General features: G+C 39.9%; 1 protein-coding gene across 3 annotated transcripts in view; it reads left to right on the top strand.

Annotated features, from left to right (window-relative positions):
* Nucleotides 1–16,252, top strand: part of LOC117264798 (uncharacterized) — a 39,527-nt gene that overhangs the window by 22,660 nt on the left and 615 nt on the right. For all 3 annotated transcript variants that reach the window (XM_033639059.2, XM_078162965.1, XM_033639061.2), the window contains 6 exons: nt 1,371–2,498; nt 6,184–6,527; nt 7,056–7,221; nt 8,691–8,802; nt 9,052–9,172; nt 13,690–13,984. In XM_033639059.2, the coding sequence (XP_033494950.1) occupies nt 1,371–2,498; nt 6,184–6,527; nt 7,056–7,221; nt 8,691–8,802; nt 9,052–9,172; nt 13,690–13,984 (2,166 nt within the window). The remainder of the gene's footprint in view (nt 1–1,370; nt 2,499–6,183; nt 6,528–7,055; nt 7,222–8,690; nt 8,803–9,051; nt 9,173–13,689; nt 13,985–16,252) is intronic.

A 16,252-nucleotide genomic window follows, 5' to 3' on the forward strand; every position in this document is an offset into this window, starting at 1 on the left:
AGTCTTTCTCAAGCAGTTTTGTTTTGAGATCTAACAAGAGGAGACTTGTTCCAGAAAAACAACAGTGAAAACGTTAGTTAGAGTTGGAGAGAGGAGTGCCAGGAAGAGTTTTTTGTGTTGGAGTGCAGAAAGCTTAGCTTATAGACAAAACAGAACAGGCCAGATCAGTGAAAGGTAAAGAAAAAATGTTATATTTCACTGTAGGGATCAGACACTTAGATTAACAGTCTGAGCCTGTCAGTGGCAAAAACAAACACAAATGAATGTAAATCAGTGATGCATTATTGCCAGTAGGGATTATTCTAGAGCCTGTTTTGCTGCTGCTGGCTGCAGCGTCCCTCTCAATGGTGGAATGATTTAAAAAATGTTTGCCTGTATTAGTCTTTTAAACACAATAACATGGGAAAATAAGGTCAAGGTTAGAAAATGCTGTAGTTTCCTTTAAAGGTTATGTTTGTAAGACTTAGTGGCCTTAGTGGTTTCTAGTGGTGAGGATTGTAGATTGCAACCAGCTGAAACTTCTCCTGGTTAGAATTCCTTAAAAGTTCAGGAGGTTTTTAGTGGGAACTGAATTATCCGCAGAGGTCTTTTCCTCTCCAAAAGACCTGGTGATTTCACTGAATATAACAGTCTGATGTGCAGAGGGGCTGCCAACTATGGTGGCCGATGCAAAACTGTTAATGCAAACATGTTAATGGCCCTATCTAGAGCCAGTGTTTGGTAGGTTCGTTTTGGGCTACTGTAGAGACATGGCAGTAAACATGGCGATCTCTACAGACAAGGACCTGCTCTCTTTGTAGATATAAACAGTTTATTCTAAGTTAATGAAAACACCAGTTCTTATTTTCAGGTGATTATACACTAAAGAAATCCTACTTATTATATTCCATTTCTACCAATGTATCCCCCTAAATAAAGTAAATGTCCTGCTTTCTAAACTTAACTTAAGTAAAAGTAGTTAACTTATGCCTGCAGAATGTACTTAAAGTTTAAAAGTAAAAATACTCTATACATGCAAAAAGGGACTCTGTCTCTGTTTATTGTTATCACTTCAAGCACTGTCACAAAGGTTGATTTACTATGTAACAATCTCCATGTATTGTTTTTAAATCCTGATCTGTGAAGTTACTCATAACAGCTGTCAGATAAATGTAGTGCAGTAAAAAATACAATATCTACCTCTGGACTATACTGGAGTCAAAGTATAAAGTGACATAAAAGTAAAATACTCAAGTAAAGTACAAGAATCTTAGAATTGTAATGAAGTAGAGTATTTGAGTAAATCTACTTAGTTACTTTACATTACTGTGTGTCTGTGTGTCAGTGCGCCTTCACTTTTTAATTCGTCCTCCTTTCTTTCCTCCATGAAGCTCTTTACTCTCCAGTTCGAGCCGTCCCTCTGAGACCCAGACTTCATTCTCCAAACGGTCACAGAGTGACGTCACCACGTCAATCCTCAACCCTCCAACCAATCGCTGCTGACCCCGCCTGTCAGGCCTCCCCTGTCAGCAGGCCACTGGCCGGACTGAAGAGCTGTCCGTTAACTCAAGCTATGCTTGGGCCCTCGAGCCAATCCCTGCACAGCTCGTTACCTGTGACCAACCCCGTGTCTGCCTCCTCCCATTTCGAGCGCTCGCCGTCTGCAGCAAGGCAGCTACAAATCATTGCTCTCTCCTCGGGCCGCCAGACGCAACCTTGCACGTACACCCACACTGTGCAGTCAGCACCTCCTGTTGTAGAGTCGCCTGAGTCCGGCCAATCAAAGAGGACGTTGAGCAATGAAGATGTGCTTCCTCTTCCTCTAAACCCTTCATTGCCAAAAAACACCTCTCCCCTGCCCTCGCCTCCGTCTCTCCTGAGTCCAGCATCCCCTTCGAGTCAGGCCGGTCCTCAAACACAAACTGTGATGCAGAAAGGAGAGGGGAAGGAAAGCGAAGAGCAGCGGGAGAGAGGACGAGGGGTGAGACAAGGAGTCAGAGAGGAGGGGAGCGCTGGTAAAGAGCTGAGGGTGGAGAGCGATGACCAAAGAGAGAAGGTGAAGGAGGAGAAAGAGAGACTTCCACCTGAAAAAGAAGGAACCCTCATCAGTGAGAAGGAACAGGAAGTGAAAACAGACAGAGAAGAACAAATGGAGGTGACAGAGGAAGGCCAGATGGCAGAAAGAGGCGAGGACAAAAAGATGGAGGTGGAAGAGGAAGGAGAGACCACCATGGACCAGTCTGAGAACCTGACCAGTCAGATTCTCCACCAGTACCAGAACACAGATCCTATCCCGATACCTGATGCTGTTAAAGACTCCAGCGTGGAACCCAAACCCGTCCTGGGTCTCATTCCAGCCCCAGTCCCAGTAACAGTCCCAGTCCCAATCCCAGTCCCAGTCCCAGCTCCAGTTCCAGAGGTCTCTGTCCAAAGTCAGAGGTTAGCAGAGTCTCAGCTGCAGCCTGTCAGCCAGGAGGACTTCTGTGAGAACATGTCGACGCAGTCTGACAACCAGTCAGGTATCTTCATCTGTAGAAACTTCAGAGTGCACAGTTCATACACAGAAACAAAAAACACTTCTGTATATGATCACTTACAATTTACTGCCTTCATGCCTCCTGCTGACCTGATGTTTGAACTCTCAGACATCTATTAATATAAACTTATTATACCAAAATTGCACAGTTGTTGCAAGTTTTCAACTTGGCCCCAATTTTTTTATAATGTTGCAGCTTCCTTGGTGCAAACATGGACAAAGCAAAATGTGAGATTTTGGAAATTAACACATTTTCAGATGTTAGTAAAGTCATTGTACACAACAAAACAATCATTTACCTCTCAATTACTATCTCTTATGTGGACCAAAGGTTAAGACATCACAAGCGCAGAGGCGGAATAAGTATCCATATCTTTTACTGTAAAAAAAAAAAGCTCTGTTGCAAGTACAAGTCCTGCATTCAAACTCTTACTGAAATTTAAGTACTATTGATAGTATTTAATTTATGTTTGCCAGGCATGCATTAATATTAAAAGCAAGGGAAACATCTGTCTATGTAACTAAATGCTATAATATACATATATAATTCAGTATTCATCCACAGTGACAATTTAGTAATTCGAAGCCAAAATACAGTTAGAAAAAGATTAAAATATTTTTTGGGCATTTTTGCCTTTAATTGATAGGAAAGCCAAGCGTGAAGGGGGGAGAGAGAGAGAGTGATTGACATGCAGCAAAGGGCCACGGGCTGGAGTCAAACCCAGGCCGCTGCGGCAACAGCCTTGTACATGCGGTGCCTGCTTTATCCACTAAGCCACCGACGCCCCAGAAAAACTTTTTGATGAGAAGAGTAGGTATTTTTTCAGGTTTGATGAAATTTTTTGATCAAATACCGCCTCTTTGTTCGTGATTCTGGGGTCAGAGGCTGAGGCACAGTGGCACCTTTCACAGCAATATATTACGTAACTGGTGCATCAGTTTTAGAGGGAGTGGGCAACAACTCAAGTCCTCAAATACCACTGCTTTGTCAGTGGATGTTTGTTTCAGACACGAACACAGAGAGGCACCCTTCACGGCAATATGATACACACTGGGCAGTTTCAGTTTGTAACGCTGCCAGCAACTACCACAGTATGAAAATTTCACGGGAAAACGGAAAAGACACAGTTCATGTAATGAGCGTATATTGACATGCTGTCCGTGAGCATCCAGAACTGACACAGGAGGCTACCTAGTGCGTTATATTTTGACATATTTTGGCATTTGACAAGTTGGGATGAGAATGTGTTGTGTTGCCCACAGCTTCATTAAACTGCAGCAAAAAAAAGTCTCCAAAACATGTGTGAGTGCACAGCAGCGGCCCACTGTAGAGGAGAGTATCATTATTTTTATCAACTCCTCTTGTCTCTTCTCTGAATTAAAGTGGCGGGACAGTTAGGAGACACTCTTTAGGAAGATTTTAGTTCAATCAAATTTAAACTAAAACCAGAAGAGAGTCTCTAGCAGAGAGGAACTACCAGAGGTAGAGCGGGTCGTCCACCAATCAGAAGATCAGCGGTTCAATCCCTGGCTTCTCCAGTCTGCATGTTGATGTATCCTTGAGCAAGATACTGAACCCCAAATTGCTTCCATGGGTGTGTGAGTGTGTTAAAAACTGAGTAGCCGGTGGCACCTTGTATGGTAGCCTCAGTCACCAGTGTATGAATGTGTGTGTGAATGGGTGAACGTGACTCGTAGTGTAAAAAGCCGTTTTGAGTGGTCGGATGTCTAGAAAGGAGCTATACAAATGCAGGTCCATTTATTAAGACAGATCATTCTCTGGTTCCTAAAAACATGCACGAGCTTCAGTTTTATTAAAGCAGAAAATGTTCCTCAGGTACCTGATCCACCTGTACTTTCTGAAAACAGTTATTCACCTGGGCACTTGTATTGTGCAGCGATGTAAGTGAAATACTGTTTGTTTAATCTTGAATCACAAAAACAAGTCATGTTTCGTGTTGTCTTCAATTATTTCTGGGTTAATTAATGTGAAATAACTAAAAAAAGGGAAGAAGAATGCCATCACAGGTTCTAAAATGGCTTATTTTATCTGACCAACAATGCAAATATTCTTTATTGGATTTTTTGCATATATTTTGGGGGGCATTTTGCTGTTATAACATAGAGACAGTAGAGAGCTGATAGGAAATGAAAGGAGAAAGAGTTCAATGACATGGTCATTGTCTTAAACTTGTACGCCAGTAGTTCCCAACATGGGGGTCACAAGATTAATCTGAAAGAGGTTACAAGATAATCAACAGGATTAAAAAGCAAAATGAAGCTGCTTATTTTTAGACTTTTTTTTTTTTTTTTTACTTCATTATTGCTTCATTTTTTATGTATAACACCAGGACAATTATAACTCCCAGACATTAATAAAATCACAACCTGTTTACATTTGCAACCTGTGATGAGGAGTCCCAAGTAAGTGTAGCTGTGTTTTATAGCCAAGACAAGCTAAAATGGTTTAAAAACATTTGCCCTGAACCACCAGCACACCCCAACAATTTTCACTTTACAATGTGAGAAAACTGAGAACTTTAAACAGCAAATATTCTGCATTTCTGCTACTGAAAGGGGGCCAGGACAGTTTCTAACGGTTGCTTAGTGCAGTAAAAAGTACAATATTCCCCCGAGATGCAGTGGATTAGTCGTATAACGTTGCATAGAACAGAAATACTCAATAAGGTACAAGAAATTCAGAGTTGAGTACTTGAGTAAATGTACCCTTTTTTACATTTCACCACTGCACAAATGTCCCAAGAGAAGAAATAGGGGAATAAAATTAAGCCTCTTAATTGTCTCAGAACTGGTGCCAGTACTGTGAAACACTAGCCTGAGTGTCAGACTGAAGCTCCCAGAACCTTCAGTCTGACATGGCCTCCATTGAAGGCGATTTACAAGGGGGAGGGAATTTGATTTTTCCCCAACCAATCAGTAGAGATCTCACCGACTCACCCAGAATCTGACGTCATTAGTATCCATGCCTCGGGGGTGCTGAAAACAAGCGAGTTTAAAATGTCTCCATCGTCGTGCACGCCCAGCTGCATCGCTGTTAAATCCAGTTTAGCAGCTTCCTTAATTTGGTCCTCCATTAACGCGAGTAGTAGCGAAATACCTCGATAGCATCGTTAATGTGGTCTGTAGGATCTGTAGGATCTGTAGCGGTCGCCATTGTTGCTATCCTCACCAGTTACCCACCGGTGTACAGCTTGACATCAGCATAGCACTGATTGGCTCATCGTTAGACCCGCCCCCACGCGTTCATTGGTCTGTCCATCGTTTGGACGAGATAAATTGCAAATTCATTGCAGAATGCCAGACCAGACATGCAAGCCTACTCAGTTGAGTGGGCGGGGTCTATGGTCTGGAACCAGGCTAGTGAAACACAGAAACAGGCACATCAGGTGGGGTTACATAAGCTCTCCTTTCTCTGCTTATTGAAAAAAGTTGATTTCATTTGTGAAGTCAACCTCAAGTATGTGGACAGCATGCGGGAAGACTTTCCACCAGATTTTAAAAACCTGGCTGCTGGGATTTCCTCCCCCAGTTGGTTGCATACTGGAGCATTAAGATTTCCCTTCATCAGAACTAAGGAGTAAAAGTATATGAACATGTGCATCTGACAAAACTAACTGTGGTTACTGTCTTTCTTTTTTATCCTCCAGCGTTGTCCAGCCTCTCCTCCCAGTCACCCCCTTCCTCACCCTTCATCACCCCCTCAGCAGAAAACCCTCCCCCACTCCTCCCCGCTCAGACCACCCTCCCGACCGACCTCAGCCTATCACAGCATGAGACGGAGAAGGCTGACAACAAAGTGGTTAGTGAGTCACAGCAGCTGGCTGAAGCTGAAACTGAGACAGAGCCCCTCAGCCAATCGGGAGACGAGTCGGAGAGCTTCGGTCAATCGCAGAGCAGCCCCTGGGAGCCGAGGGCGTGGCCTGAGGGGCGACAGGTTCTGACTCACCTGGTGGAGGGATTCGTCATCCAGGAGGGGCTCCAACCATTTCCTGTACGGACATAGACACAGACTAAGGACACACAGCATTTGTTGTACATCATACTGATCAGACCAAGAGTTACAGAAATTATATGACTGATGTTTATTTATAATGTTAACTGCAGTCGGAATCAGCAACCTAATGTTATATTTTTTCAATATTCCACAAGTTAATTTTATTCAAAACCTGCTACCAGCTGTGGTGGACATCAGTATCTTTATGTATTTAGTCTTTTACTTTTGCCCAACCTGCCTTTTTAATTGTTACTGTAGGTAAATGCTACACAATTTAGTATTTATCCAAAAATAATTCAAACCTTAAATACAGTTACAAAATAATCTCTCTTTTTCTGTTTTGGTTTGAAGCGCTGGTAAAGAGTGAACTCAAAAGTCCTGCATTCAAAATTATACTTGAGTAGAAGTACAAAAGTATTAGTACCAAAAAGTACATTATGCAGACTCAGAATAATATACACTGGAATACAAACTGTTGCAGTCACAGGTTGTTGTGGTGTTTTTAAGTGCCTTTTTGTCGTGCAGGTGAACCGCTCATCCCTGCTGGTTCCAGAGCAGGTGACCAAACCAGAGGAAGTGAACGGGACCAATGGGAGTCCGGTGTTGCCTGTGATGGACACAACAAAACAAGCTGAGCACTCCACTGAGTCAGAGGGGGAGGAGGCCGGAGACACAGATGACCCTACCAACAGTAAGAGTCTCATGAGTTAATTGGTTTAAAAACTGTGCAACCTTCATCCTGTTTCAGGGTTTTTCTGCTCCGACAAATTTAAGTTTAATTCAATACTTTATTGCCATCTCGACATAGTCAATTGGAATTGATGTCAGTGACATAACTAATAACTGTTTTCATAAGACATCTATCACCCAAACCATGCATTGTTTAGTTGTTAAAATGTGAGAAAGTCCTTAAAGACTAACTTAAAACCAGCTGAAAATCTTGACTTTGCTGACCTCTGTTGGTTCAATGTCTCATATTGCTGCAGTGATGTACATGTGTACTACAGGATCTGATGACATCACTTTTAGGTGTGGTCACAGGTGCAGCAGAGCACTCATCTGATCACACAGCAGCTTCAGAGGTGAGACAAGGTTTAAACTGTCGACCAGAGAGGGCAGCAAAATTCTGCCTTTCAGCCTGGTGTTAAGTTATTCTTTAAAAATGCTTATTCCCATTTACCATAGCTAAATGTATCATAACCATACCATAAAATATGATTCATATTAATATTTAATGATCATATTACCTATATTTAAATTGATGGTTGAGTGTAAGCGACAGTCAAAAACACAAAAATGTTCAATTTACAATTATATAAAGCATAGAAATGCAGCAGCTCATCACATCTAAGAGGCTGGTTCAAGCATTTTGGCCAAAGATCAGTCTTAAATAATCACACCATTAATTTCTACTCAATAATAAATTAGGCACAGTTTGTTGTGATGGATCTAACATACATTTCTGAACTCTGCAGGTTTCGTGGCATACTAAAAAGAGCAGGAGACAAAAACTACTTGGAAGGTTGAACAACAATCTAAAAACTGGTATCATTTAGAAAATGATGACCAGTGTATGCAAAACACATGCAAAACCATCAGTATAGTCTTTCCACATGTGTTTTGTTGGTCTTAGAGCAGAAAATATTAATCAATTAATCATTTTTCAAGCAAAAACACAAAACATTCTCTGGCCACAGCTTCCCAGTTTCTGTCTTATTTAAGTTAAGTCTTTTGGGGGTTTTTTGGTTGTTGGTGGACAAAGCAAGCTATTTGAAGTCAGTAACATGGGTGAAGCTCATTGTGACAGGCAATTTTCACTTTTAGAAAATAGCATTTTATAGACTAAAAAATTAATGCAGAAAATAATTAATAATAAAAATTATAAATTTTCCAGGGAATCCATACTCAACACCTTTAGAGCCCCAAGTGATTAATTGATTAATCATTTTTCAAGCAAGAACACAAAACATTCTGCAGCTTCTCAATGTTTTGTCAGAAAAGTGGTATTTTGGGGGATTTGGGTTGTTGGTGGACAAAAGAAACAACCTGAAGACAAAAACTTTACTACTAACTTTTACTATTTTTCATTTTTTTGGGCATTTATGGACCAAATGGCTCTGAAATCAAACACAGTTGACCATGTTTGTTTCTCACACACAGGGTCGGCCCACAGGGACAGGACGGTGCTGCACTGCCAGTTCTGTGGGAAGAGAGGCCATGCACACAACTTCATGCGGTCCAAACGCTTCTGCTCCACTTCCTGTGCACGCGGGTGAGGCCTGATTCCATTGGCTCAAAAACAAAACGCAGCTAATGTTCTGTGTGACCTTCAGTCATTATTTCTGACATGCATGTGGTGTGTTCAGGGGTGTTGTTGTTACAGCGGCAGTGCTGGCAGGATGTGGTGTGTGTGTGTGGCCTGTGTAGAAACACACAGGTGTGAAATGCAGATATGAGTGTGAATCAAAGCGGCGGAACGAGGAGATATCACCTCCTCTCTCTCTTCTTCTTTCTCTGGCAGGTTTAACGTTCGTCTGACGAAGCGTCTGCGGGCTCTGAGTGCAGGTAGTCGGTCAGAGAGGCCCCGCCCAGCCCTGAACAGGGCCGAGTCCGTTCCTGGGAAGCCTCTCTTACTACGACTGGTAGGGATACTGAAGAAACCACCAGCCTAAAACACTGTACACTGTAAAAGCTCACTACTTGAACAACTGGAATTTATCTGTTCTTTCCAGAAATAGAAATATAATGTACAACTCACACTGAAATGTTAGAAATTCCAAATAGGGCTTCAAGTAATGATTATTTTCAGTATCAGTTATTTTTTATAAACAATTGTTATAAAATGTCAAAAAATAGAAAAAAAATACTCAGTAGACTGTATCAGCTGACTTTGTCATCCGGATTAATAGGGGATGGTGGCCAGGCTGCAGACCACTGTAACAGACCCAACAAAAGATAAAACCATCTGGGATTTAGTGAGTCATAGCTGATTTTATAACAAATTTTTAGGCTTCAAACACGGGTGTTTTGTTTTGTTTTTCCAGCAGCTTTATAGGCCTTGGATATGGGTATTTTGTAGCTACCTGTTGGTTTGTTTCAATGTGCTTTTGAGGCTTCAAACATGGATATTTTATAGCAACCTGTCTGTTTTCCAGCAACTTTTTAGGCTCCAAATGTAAGTGTATTGTAGCAATCCATCAGTGTTCTTCCAGCAGCTTTATAGGCTTCAGATTCGCATGTTTTGTAGCTACCTGTTAGGGTGTTTCAATCTGCTTTCCAAGCTTCAAATGTGGGTGTTTTGTAGTGACCCGTCTCTGTTTTTACAGCAGCAGCTTTTTAAACTCCAAACGTGAGTGATTTAAAGCAACCTGTCTTTGTTTTTCTAATGGCTTTTTAAACTCCAAACGTGGGTGTTTTGTAGCAACCTGTCTGTTTTTCCAGCAATGTTTTAGGCTCCAAATGTGAGTGTTTTGTAACAATCCACCAGTGTTTTTTCAGTGGCTTAATAGGCTTCAAATGTGGATGATCTTTTCCTTATCATAACTAAGAGGTTTAAGTGCCTAAACCTAACCACACATGAGCCACAATGTCGTTGAAACATAATGAAACGTATCTGTTACATAATAACATGCAAATATAACGTATGCATGGTTTGCAGAAATATACAATGCCAGCATTTATTCCAGGGATTAAATTTAACACCAACAGGGATTAGTACTCTTTAATTTGGGTCAGCAGTCAGTTCAAGTGGACCCATGAGATACCACTTGCTGCTGGTGAAAGAAATAGTTATTTTATTTTAGTAAAAGTAGAAATACCACAGTCAAGTAAAATTTCCTTTAATCAGCAGAGTTTTCTTGAAATATAAAAGCAAAACTACTCATCATGCAGAATGGCTACTTCCACAGTGTTTTCATTTTATGAAATTATCGTTATTATTTTGTTTTTATCACTAACAAATACAAGTAAGAGCATTTCAAAAGAATACTCCTACTGCAATATGATCATTTGTATATCCATTACTCAGCGTGTTACTTTGAATTTCTCCATGGTGAACGGAGAATCCAAAAAAGGTGAATATTCGTCATGAATTAAAGAGAACGGGGACTGCTTTGAACAATAACAAAACAATGTCAAAACATGTGTTTACAAACTTTTACATGTCTTGTGCAGTATAATCCAAGCCTCATATATCCAGTCATATGCTCAATACCTCACAAATACATATGTTTTCACTAAAACATTATGATTTGAAATACTTCCCCCTGAAAGTAGCACACCCTAAACATGCCGGAGCGTGTGTGAGAATTTGTAAACAGATGTTTTGATATAGTTTTGTTGTTGTTAAATGTGGACCCTGTTTACTTTAATTCATGAAGAATTTTTACCTTTTTGGATTTTTCATTCATCGTGGATGCATGCAAGAAAAAGTTTTCTTCACAAATTCAAGGTAACACGCCATGAGTAATTGATACACAAATGGTGATTTTGCTGGTCAAGTATTCCTTTAATGTTCATCAATATGGATCCAATTTTAGATACTTTCTATATAAAGTATAGTATATACTAGTGAGTGAATATAACCTCAGTTGTAAATAAATATAATGCCGTAAAAAGTACAATATTTCCCTCTGAGATGTAGTAAAGTAGAAATATAAAATGGAAATACTCAAGTAGAATACAAGTATGTCAAATAGTACTTAGGTACAATACCTGAGTTTATGTACTTAGTTAGTTTCCATCACTGTCAACTGAAAGAATTTCAAGACAACAAGCCCAAGGTGACATCTTCACATGACTTATTTTGTCCAAAACACAAATATGTAATTTAAAATGATCTCAAACAAAGTAAAGCAGCAAAATCACACTTTTAAGATGCTGGTAGAAAGTTATTCTTGATCCTGGGAACAATACATCACTTTTGTTTCCTTTGCTTGAGTGTGTTCTACAAGTAAAGAGGCTCTATGTCCTGGGTAAGACCAGAGGATGATGTTAAAAGCTAAAACAAAGAAAAACTGTGACAAGTGAATCATGAGAAAGGATTTTTTTGTGACAGATTTTCAAAATTGTTTTTGTTAATTATTAGTTAATTCATCAGTTTACCATGTCAGCACTAATCCTGTGTGAACATGAGAAGTTACAGACAATAAAACAACTCCAAGTTTTAGCATGTTAGCAGGTAATATTTAGCTTGAGATCAGTGTCACTACAGATGTAAACAGGCTTACATGCTAACATTTACCATGTAATGTTTAGCATGTTGTCCTATACTGCAACATGTTAACGTGCCTTAATATTAGTTGATTATTAAACACTCACCTGTTGAGGTCTTCTTGCTGCTGTTGAAGCCAGCAGCAAGAAGTTTGCAGTTCAATCACAGGAGCTACATTTTTTGAGAACTCATTATTTCAGTGTAAAAGTTTTCAAAACATCCACAAAAACTTCTAAAACGTCTCCTATTTTCATCAAAATACACTGTTTCTATCTCAGTCCTCTCACACAGGTGTTAAAGAGCACCAGTGACTTATCGGATGTGGAGTTTGGAGCATTGTTTTATAGCCTCGCAGTCATTTTGGTGTAGTTTCTACAGGCTGGATGGAACATAACCACCATGGCTGAGACATAAAACCTCCTCCTATATGAGCCAGAGTATCTTCTTAAAGGCGCTGTACGTAAGAATGTGGCCAAAACGGTTACTGCACTCAAATTCAAAATACTGCCGCGAGTCTTGTCCGCCCCCCCTCCAGATTCAAGGTTGCTGGACAGCGGCACGCTGGAGACTGATATGTTTGCCCACGCGTCACCACGTCCTTGATCTTCGGTTTTCCAGCAGACCATTCGAGCAAGTTCGGCTTCTCTGCTGCTAACGCTGCTGCCGGGATACAGCGGAGGAGGAGCAGCCGGCTGCTAAAGCTATGTACCGGGACACTGCTAATGCTGTCTGCCGTGCTGCTGTAGCTCAGTCGTTACTGTAACTGATGCTGAGCCTCTACTGACTGTGTGACTGGTAGACGGTGGTGGGTGGCGCAACAGGCCAAAACACAAATTCAAAACATAAACATGATTTGCGGACCGTAAAATTTTTTTTTTTAAATGCTAATATTCTGGCTGTACTATTGTTGTCGGTGAGATCAATATGTTATATTAACATTATTCCTTAGTCACTGTGACATATTAGGAGGATTTTATGACTATTTGCTTTATATTTCTTACATATAGCTCCTTTAATTAAAAAAAAACAACTCAACAATTAAAATACTGACTTTTGATGACAGTATTTTTTAGACTCAGTGAGTATCGTTTTGACTACTCTTGTTCAGGATTAATTTTATTATTAATTTAATAAATAAAATGTGAAAAATAAATTATTGACTTAAGTTTGAGACCTAAAGTTGTGGTATTTGGTAAATATTTACAGATACTCATGACCTCAGTATCTGAAAAATCCTGATTAGACAAAGCTGAAATTACCTATTGATTTTTTTGGAGTAATTTGATGTTTCATTTACTTTAATGCAGTTGAAAGTTTATTGCAGCAGCCTCTGGTGGTCATTAGAGGAACTTTCTCAAGCAGCCTACTTACATCAGAAATATCAGAATCATCTTTATTGGCAAGTAATTTTTCCACATACAAGGATTTTGCGTTGGTGTTTTGGTGCATAACTATGAATGTGAATTGCAGTCATTCCAGAAAAAAAAATATTTGCCCTGTTTTGAATTAACAAGATTATATCACTGGACTAATCTGTCTATAAAGTAGTTCAAACTGGCTTCACCTGGAGCAGCTACAGCAGCAACATGCCGCTCTAACACTGAGCACAGTATTAATAATGTTATTTATTACATCAGTCACACCATTTGATCTGCAAAACAAGTACTTTTGATACTTTAAGTACATTTAGCTGATAATACAGGATTTTTACTTGTACTGGAATATTTTTACACTGATGTATCAATACTTTATTTATTCAGACTTTTAAGAAGCAAACATTGTACAAACTGTCTTCATATTATTGTTGTCATTTTTAAAATTAGATTAATGTTGCAGTACTTGCTTTTATATTTTACTTTTTCATATTCTTCTCTTAATTTGTTACTGATGGTTACTATATGGTGTTATCGATGAACTCACTCGTCCTCTCCTTTTGATTCCTTGCAGCCTCGTGATCTCTGGAGTGCTGGGCGGCGTGAGAAGGAGGGGAAGGAGAAGGCAGCGGCGGCAGAGGAGGAGGAAGAGGAGGATATGGAGGGAAGAGGGGAGGAGGAAGATGATGATGACGGGGAGGAGGATCCTGCTGTTGCCATGACAGCCAGGATGGAGCGCCGGGCAGCGCGGAGAGCGAGGAGGGCATCTGCACCTGCATTGACCACCTCTACACCCACGACCACATTCAAACCGGCACCCTCCCAGTGGAGTGTGGAGGAAGTAACTGCCTTCATACACACACTGCCAGGTAAACTCTCACTAATGTCTTGTCTAATGTCAATATTAAATAAATAAATACTCACATGGGGAGGCCCTCCTGCGATGCCATGTGAACTTGCAGCCTCTGTTAAAGCCGTCAGTATGATTTATACAAACACTCAAATGTGTTAATCGTCAGCAGATGACGGGGACTCATACACAGCTTCTCTGTCGGCCCTCATCCAATTAAGTGTTTTGCAAAACACAGTAATTAACCACTGGCTGAGGTAACGTGCATACTTTTAACCACCCAGCTGTCAGCGTGAGTGACATCACTGAGACACATCTGGAATAAAAACAAAACACAGCAAAACTAAAATCTGTAAATATCAGCATGCTCACTTCAGAAACAAAGATGGTTTTATTCTGAAGGTTTTAGGTCATTTAATAACAATCATTAGTGTGTGTTTAAAAACACTGACTCCCCTTTATCACTCATCACTCTTTTAAGCTCAATCATCTTTTTAAAATGACATTTATTAAAGGAACACTTCACCCACAAAATGACTATTTGTATATCAGTCACTCACCCCATGTTACATTGAATTCGTGAAGAAAGCTTTGTTTTTCTCACATGCCTGCATGGTAGGGCTGCAACTAAAGATTATTTTCATTGTCAGTTAAAGAGTGATTTTGGTATTTTCCAACCTCGACCCTAACCCTTTTTGTGTTAGGTGACTAATGCAGACAACAGTTTTTGAACATGGTCCAGCAAGCGAGACAAAACAGGCTGCAATGTAATCCTTGTGGGTATGTGTGCACTGTTAATGTACGTCCATTAAAAGTGTTTATTTTTGCCACTGACAGGCCCAGATTGTTATTGTGTGTGTCTGACAACATTGTAGAATGGATCCCTACAGAGACAGACCTTTTTGTTAAAGAGTAAAATCCTTTTTGTTTAACCAGAAACAGCCCCAAAGTCTCCATCGTCAAGTAACCCACCAGACTCCATTAAAATAAGCAGTAATTTTAGCATGTATAGGGCCAGCATATTTTCACATCGAACCAGGTGAATTAAGGGTTTGTTTCAACCAAACCAGAGTTTGTGATTGTTGGAACAGTGGGCATTCTGTGTTCACAATGGAGGTATGCAACTAAGTTGTCTTCACGAATTTAACTTAACATGGGGTGAGTAATTGATATACAAATGATCATATTCGGGATAACCTATTCCTTTAAATTAAGTATAGAATGACATATATACATTTTTTAGACTCCAAATGAAAAGTCTAAATAGTCAATTTTCCATTTCTCAAAGATCCCTCAAACCATAGAAGGACTCCCCAAAATGCCCACAGGAGTCTGAGGGGTTTTTTTGTTTTTTGGGGGTTTTTTTTGCATTTACATTTGTACAAAGTGAGCAGCTTTCATAGGAATGAGTGAGGTACCATCTTGGAATGTGGTTCTTGCTCCAAAGCTGAGAGCAGCAGCCTTCTTATCCCACAGACTACTGTATGCCAGTCAGTTGTATAATGCAGGCTGGTCTTTGCCAACTTGTAAAGGAAATATGATGTGAGCGTATCATATTTAACAGGTGTCTGCGTTCACATGGTTATCTTTTTAGGAAGCCTCAATATTTTTTATGTGGGACCAAAATGTGTCGCACAGAGTTTTAAAAACTGTCAGGTAAAGTTGCCTGGTCAGATCTCTTCAATCAACCAATTTAATTTTACACTGTTTTATTTACACAAGCTTCTTGTAGGGTTCTCAGACAAACATTTAAATCTGAGAACCTTTAATTTGTTTAAAGAGGATTAGTGAAAAAATATGTTTATATTTCTCCAAGTAAGGCTAGAAAGTGTTGTTTTGGTACCAAAACTTAGTTATATTACTGGCCATGGTGACACTTAGCCCTGTCAGTCACTGCTAAATGTATCACATGAACTGGACCAATGAAAATTTTACTTGATGCATGAATGGATTACTGAATGGGCACAGGGGCCCAAAGTGTCAGTGGGCCCCCTGGTCTTAACTCACAAAATGTCAGATGTCCAATTAACATGCACCGACCAGGATGAGACTCAGAAAGAACACAAAGAGACACAACACAACTTCAAGGAGACACAAATTGACCAAAAATACATAAAATTACCTCAAAAAGACACAAAACTATCTCAGTAAGACACTAATTTACTTCAAAGAGACTGAAAAAAACTACAAAAAGACACGAAACAAACACAAAGAGACAAAATGACTACAAAGAGACATAAGATTACCAAAAAAATGACATAAAATTACCTAAAAAAAACAACAAAAT

Source organism: Epinephelus lanceolatus, chromosome 20 (assembly GCF_041903045.1).
Source record: "Epinephelus lanceolatus isolate andai-2023 chromosome 20, ASM4190304v1, whole genome shotgun sequence".
Lineage (NCBI taxonomy): Eukaryota > Metazoa > Chordata > Actinopteri > Perciformes > Serranidae > Epinephelus > Epinephelus lanceolatus.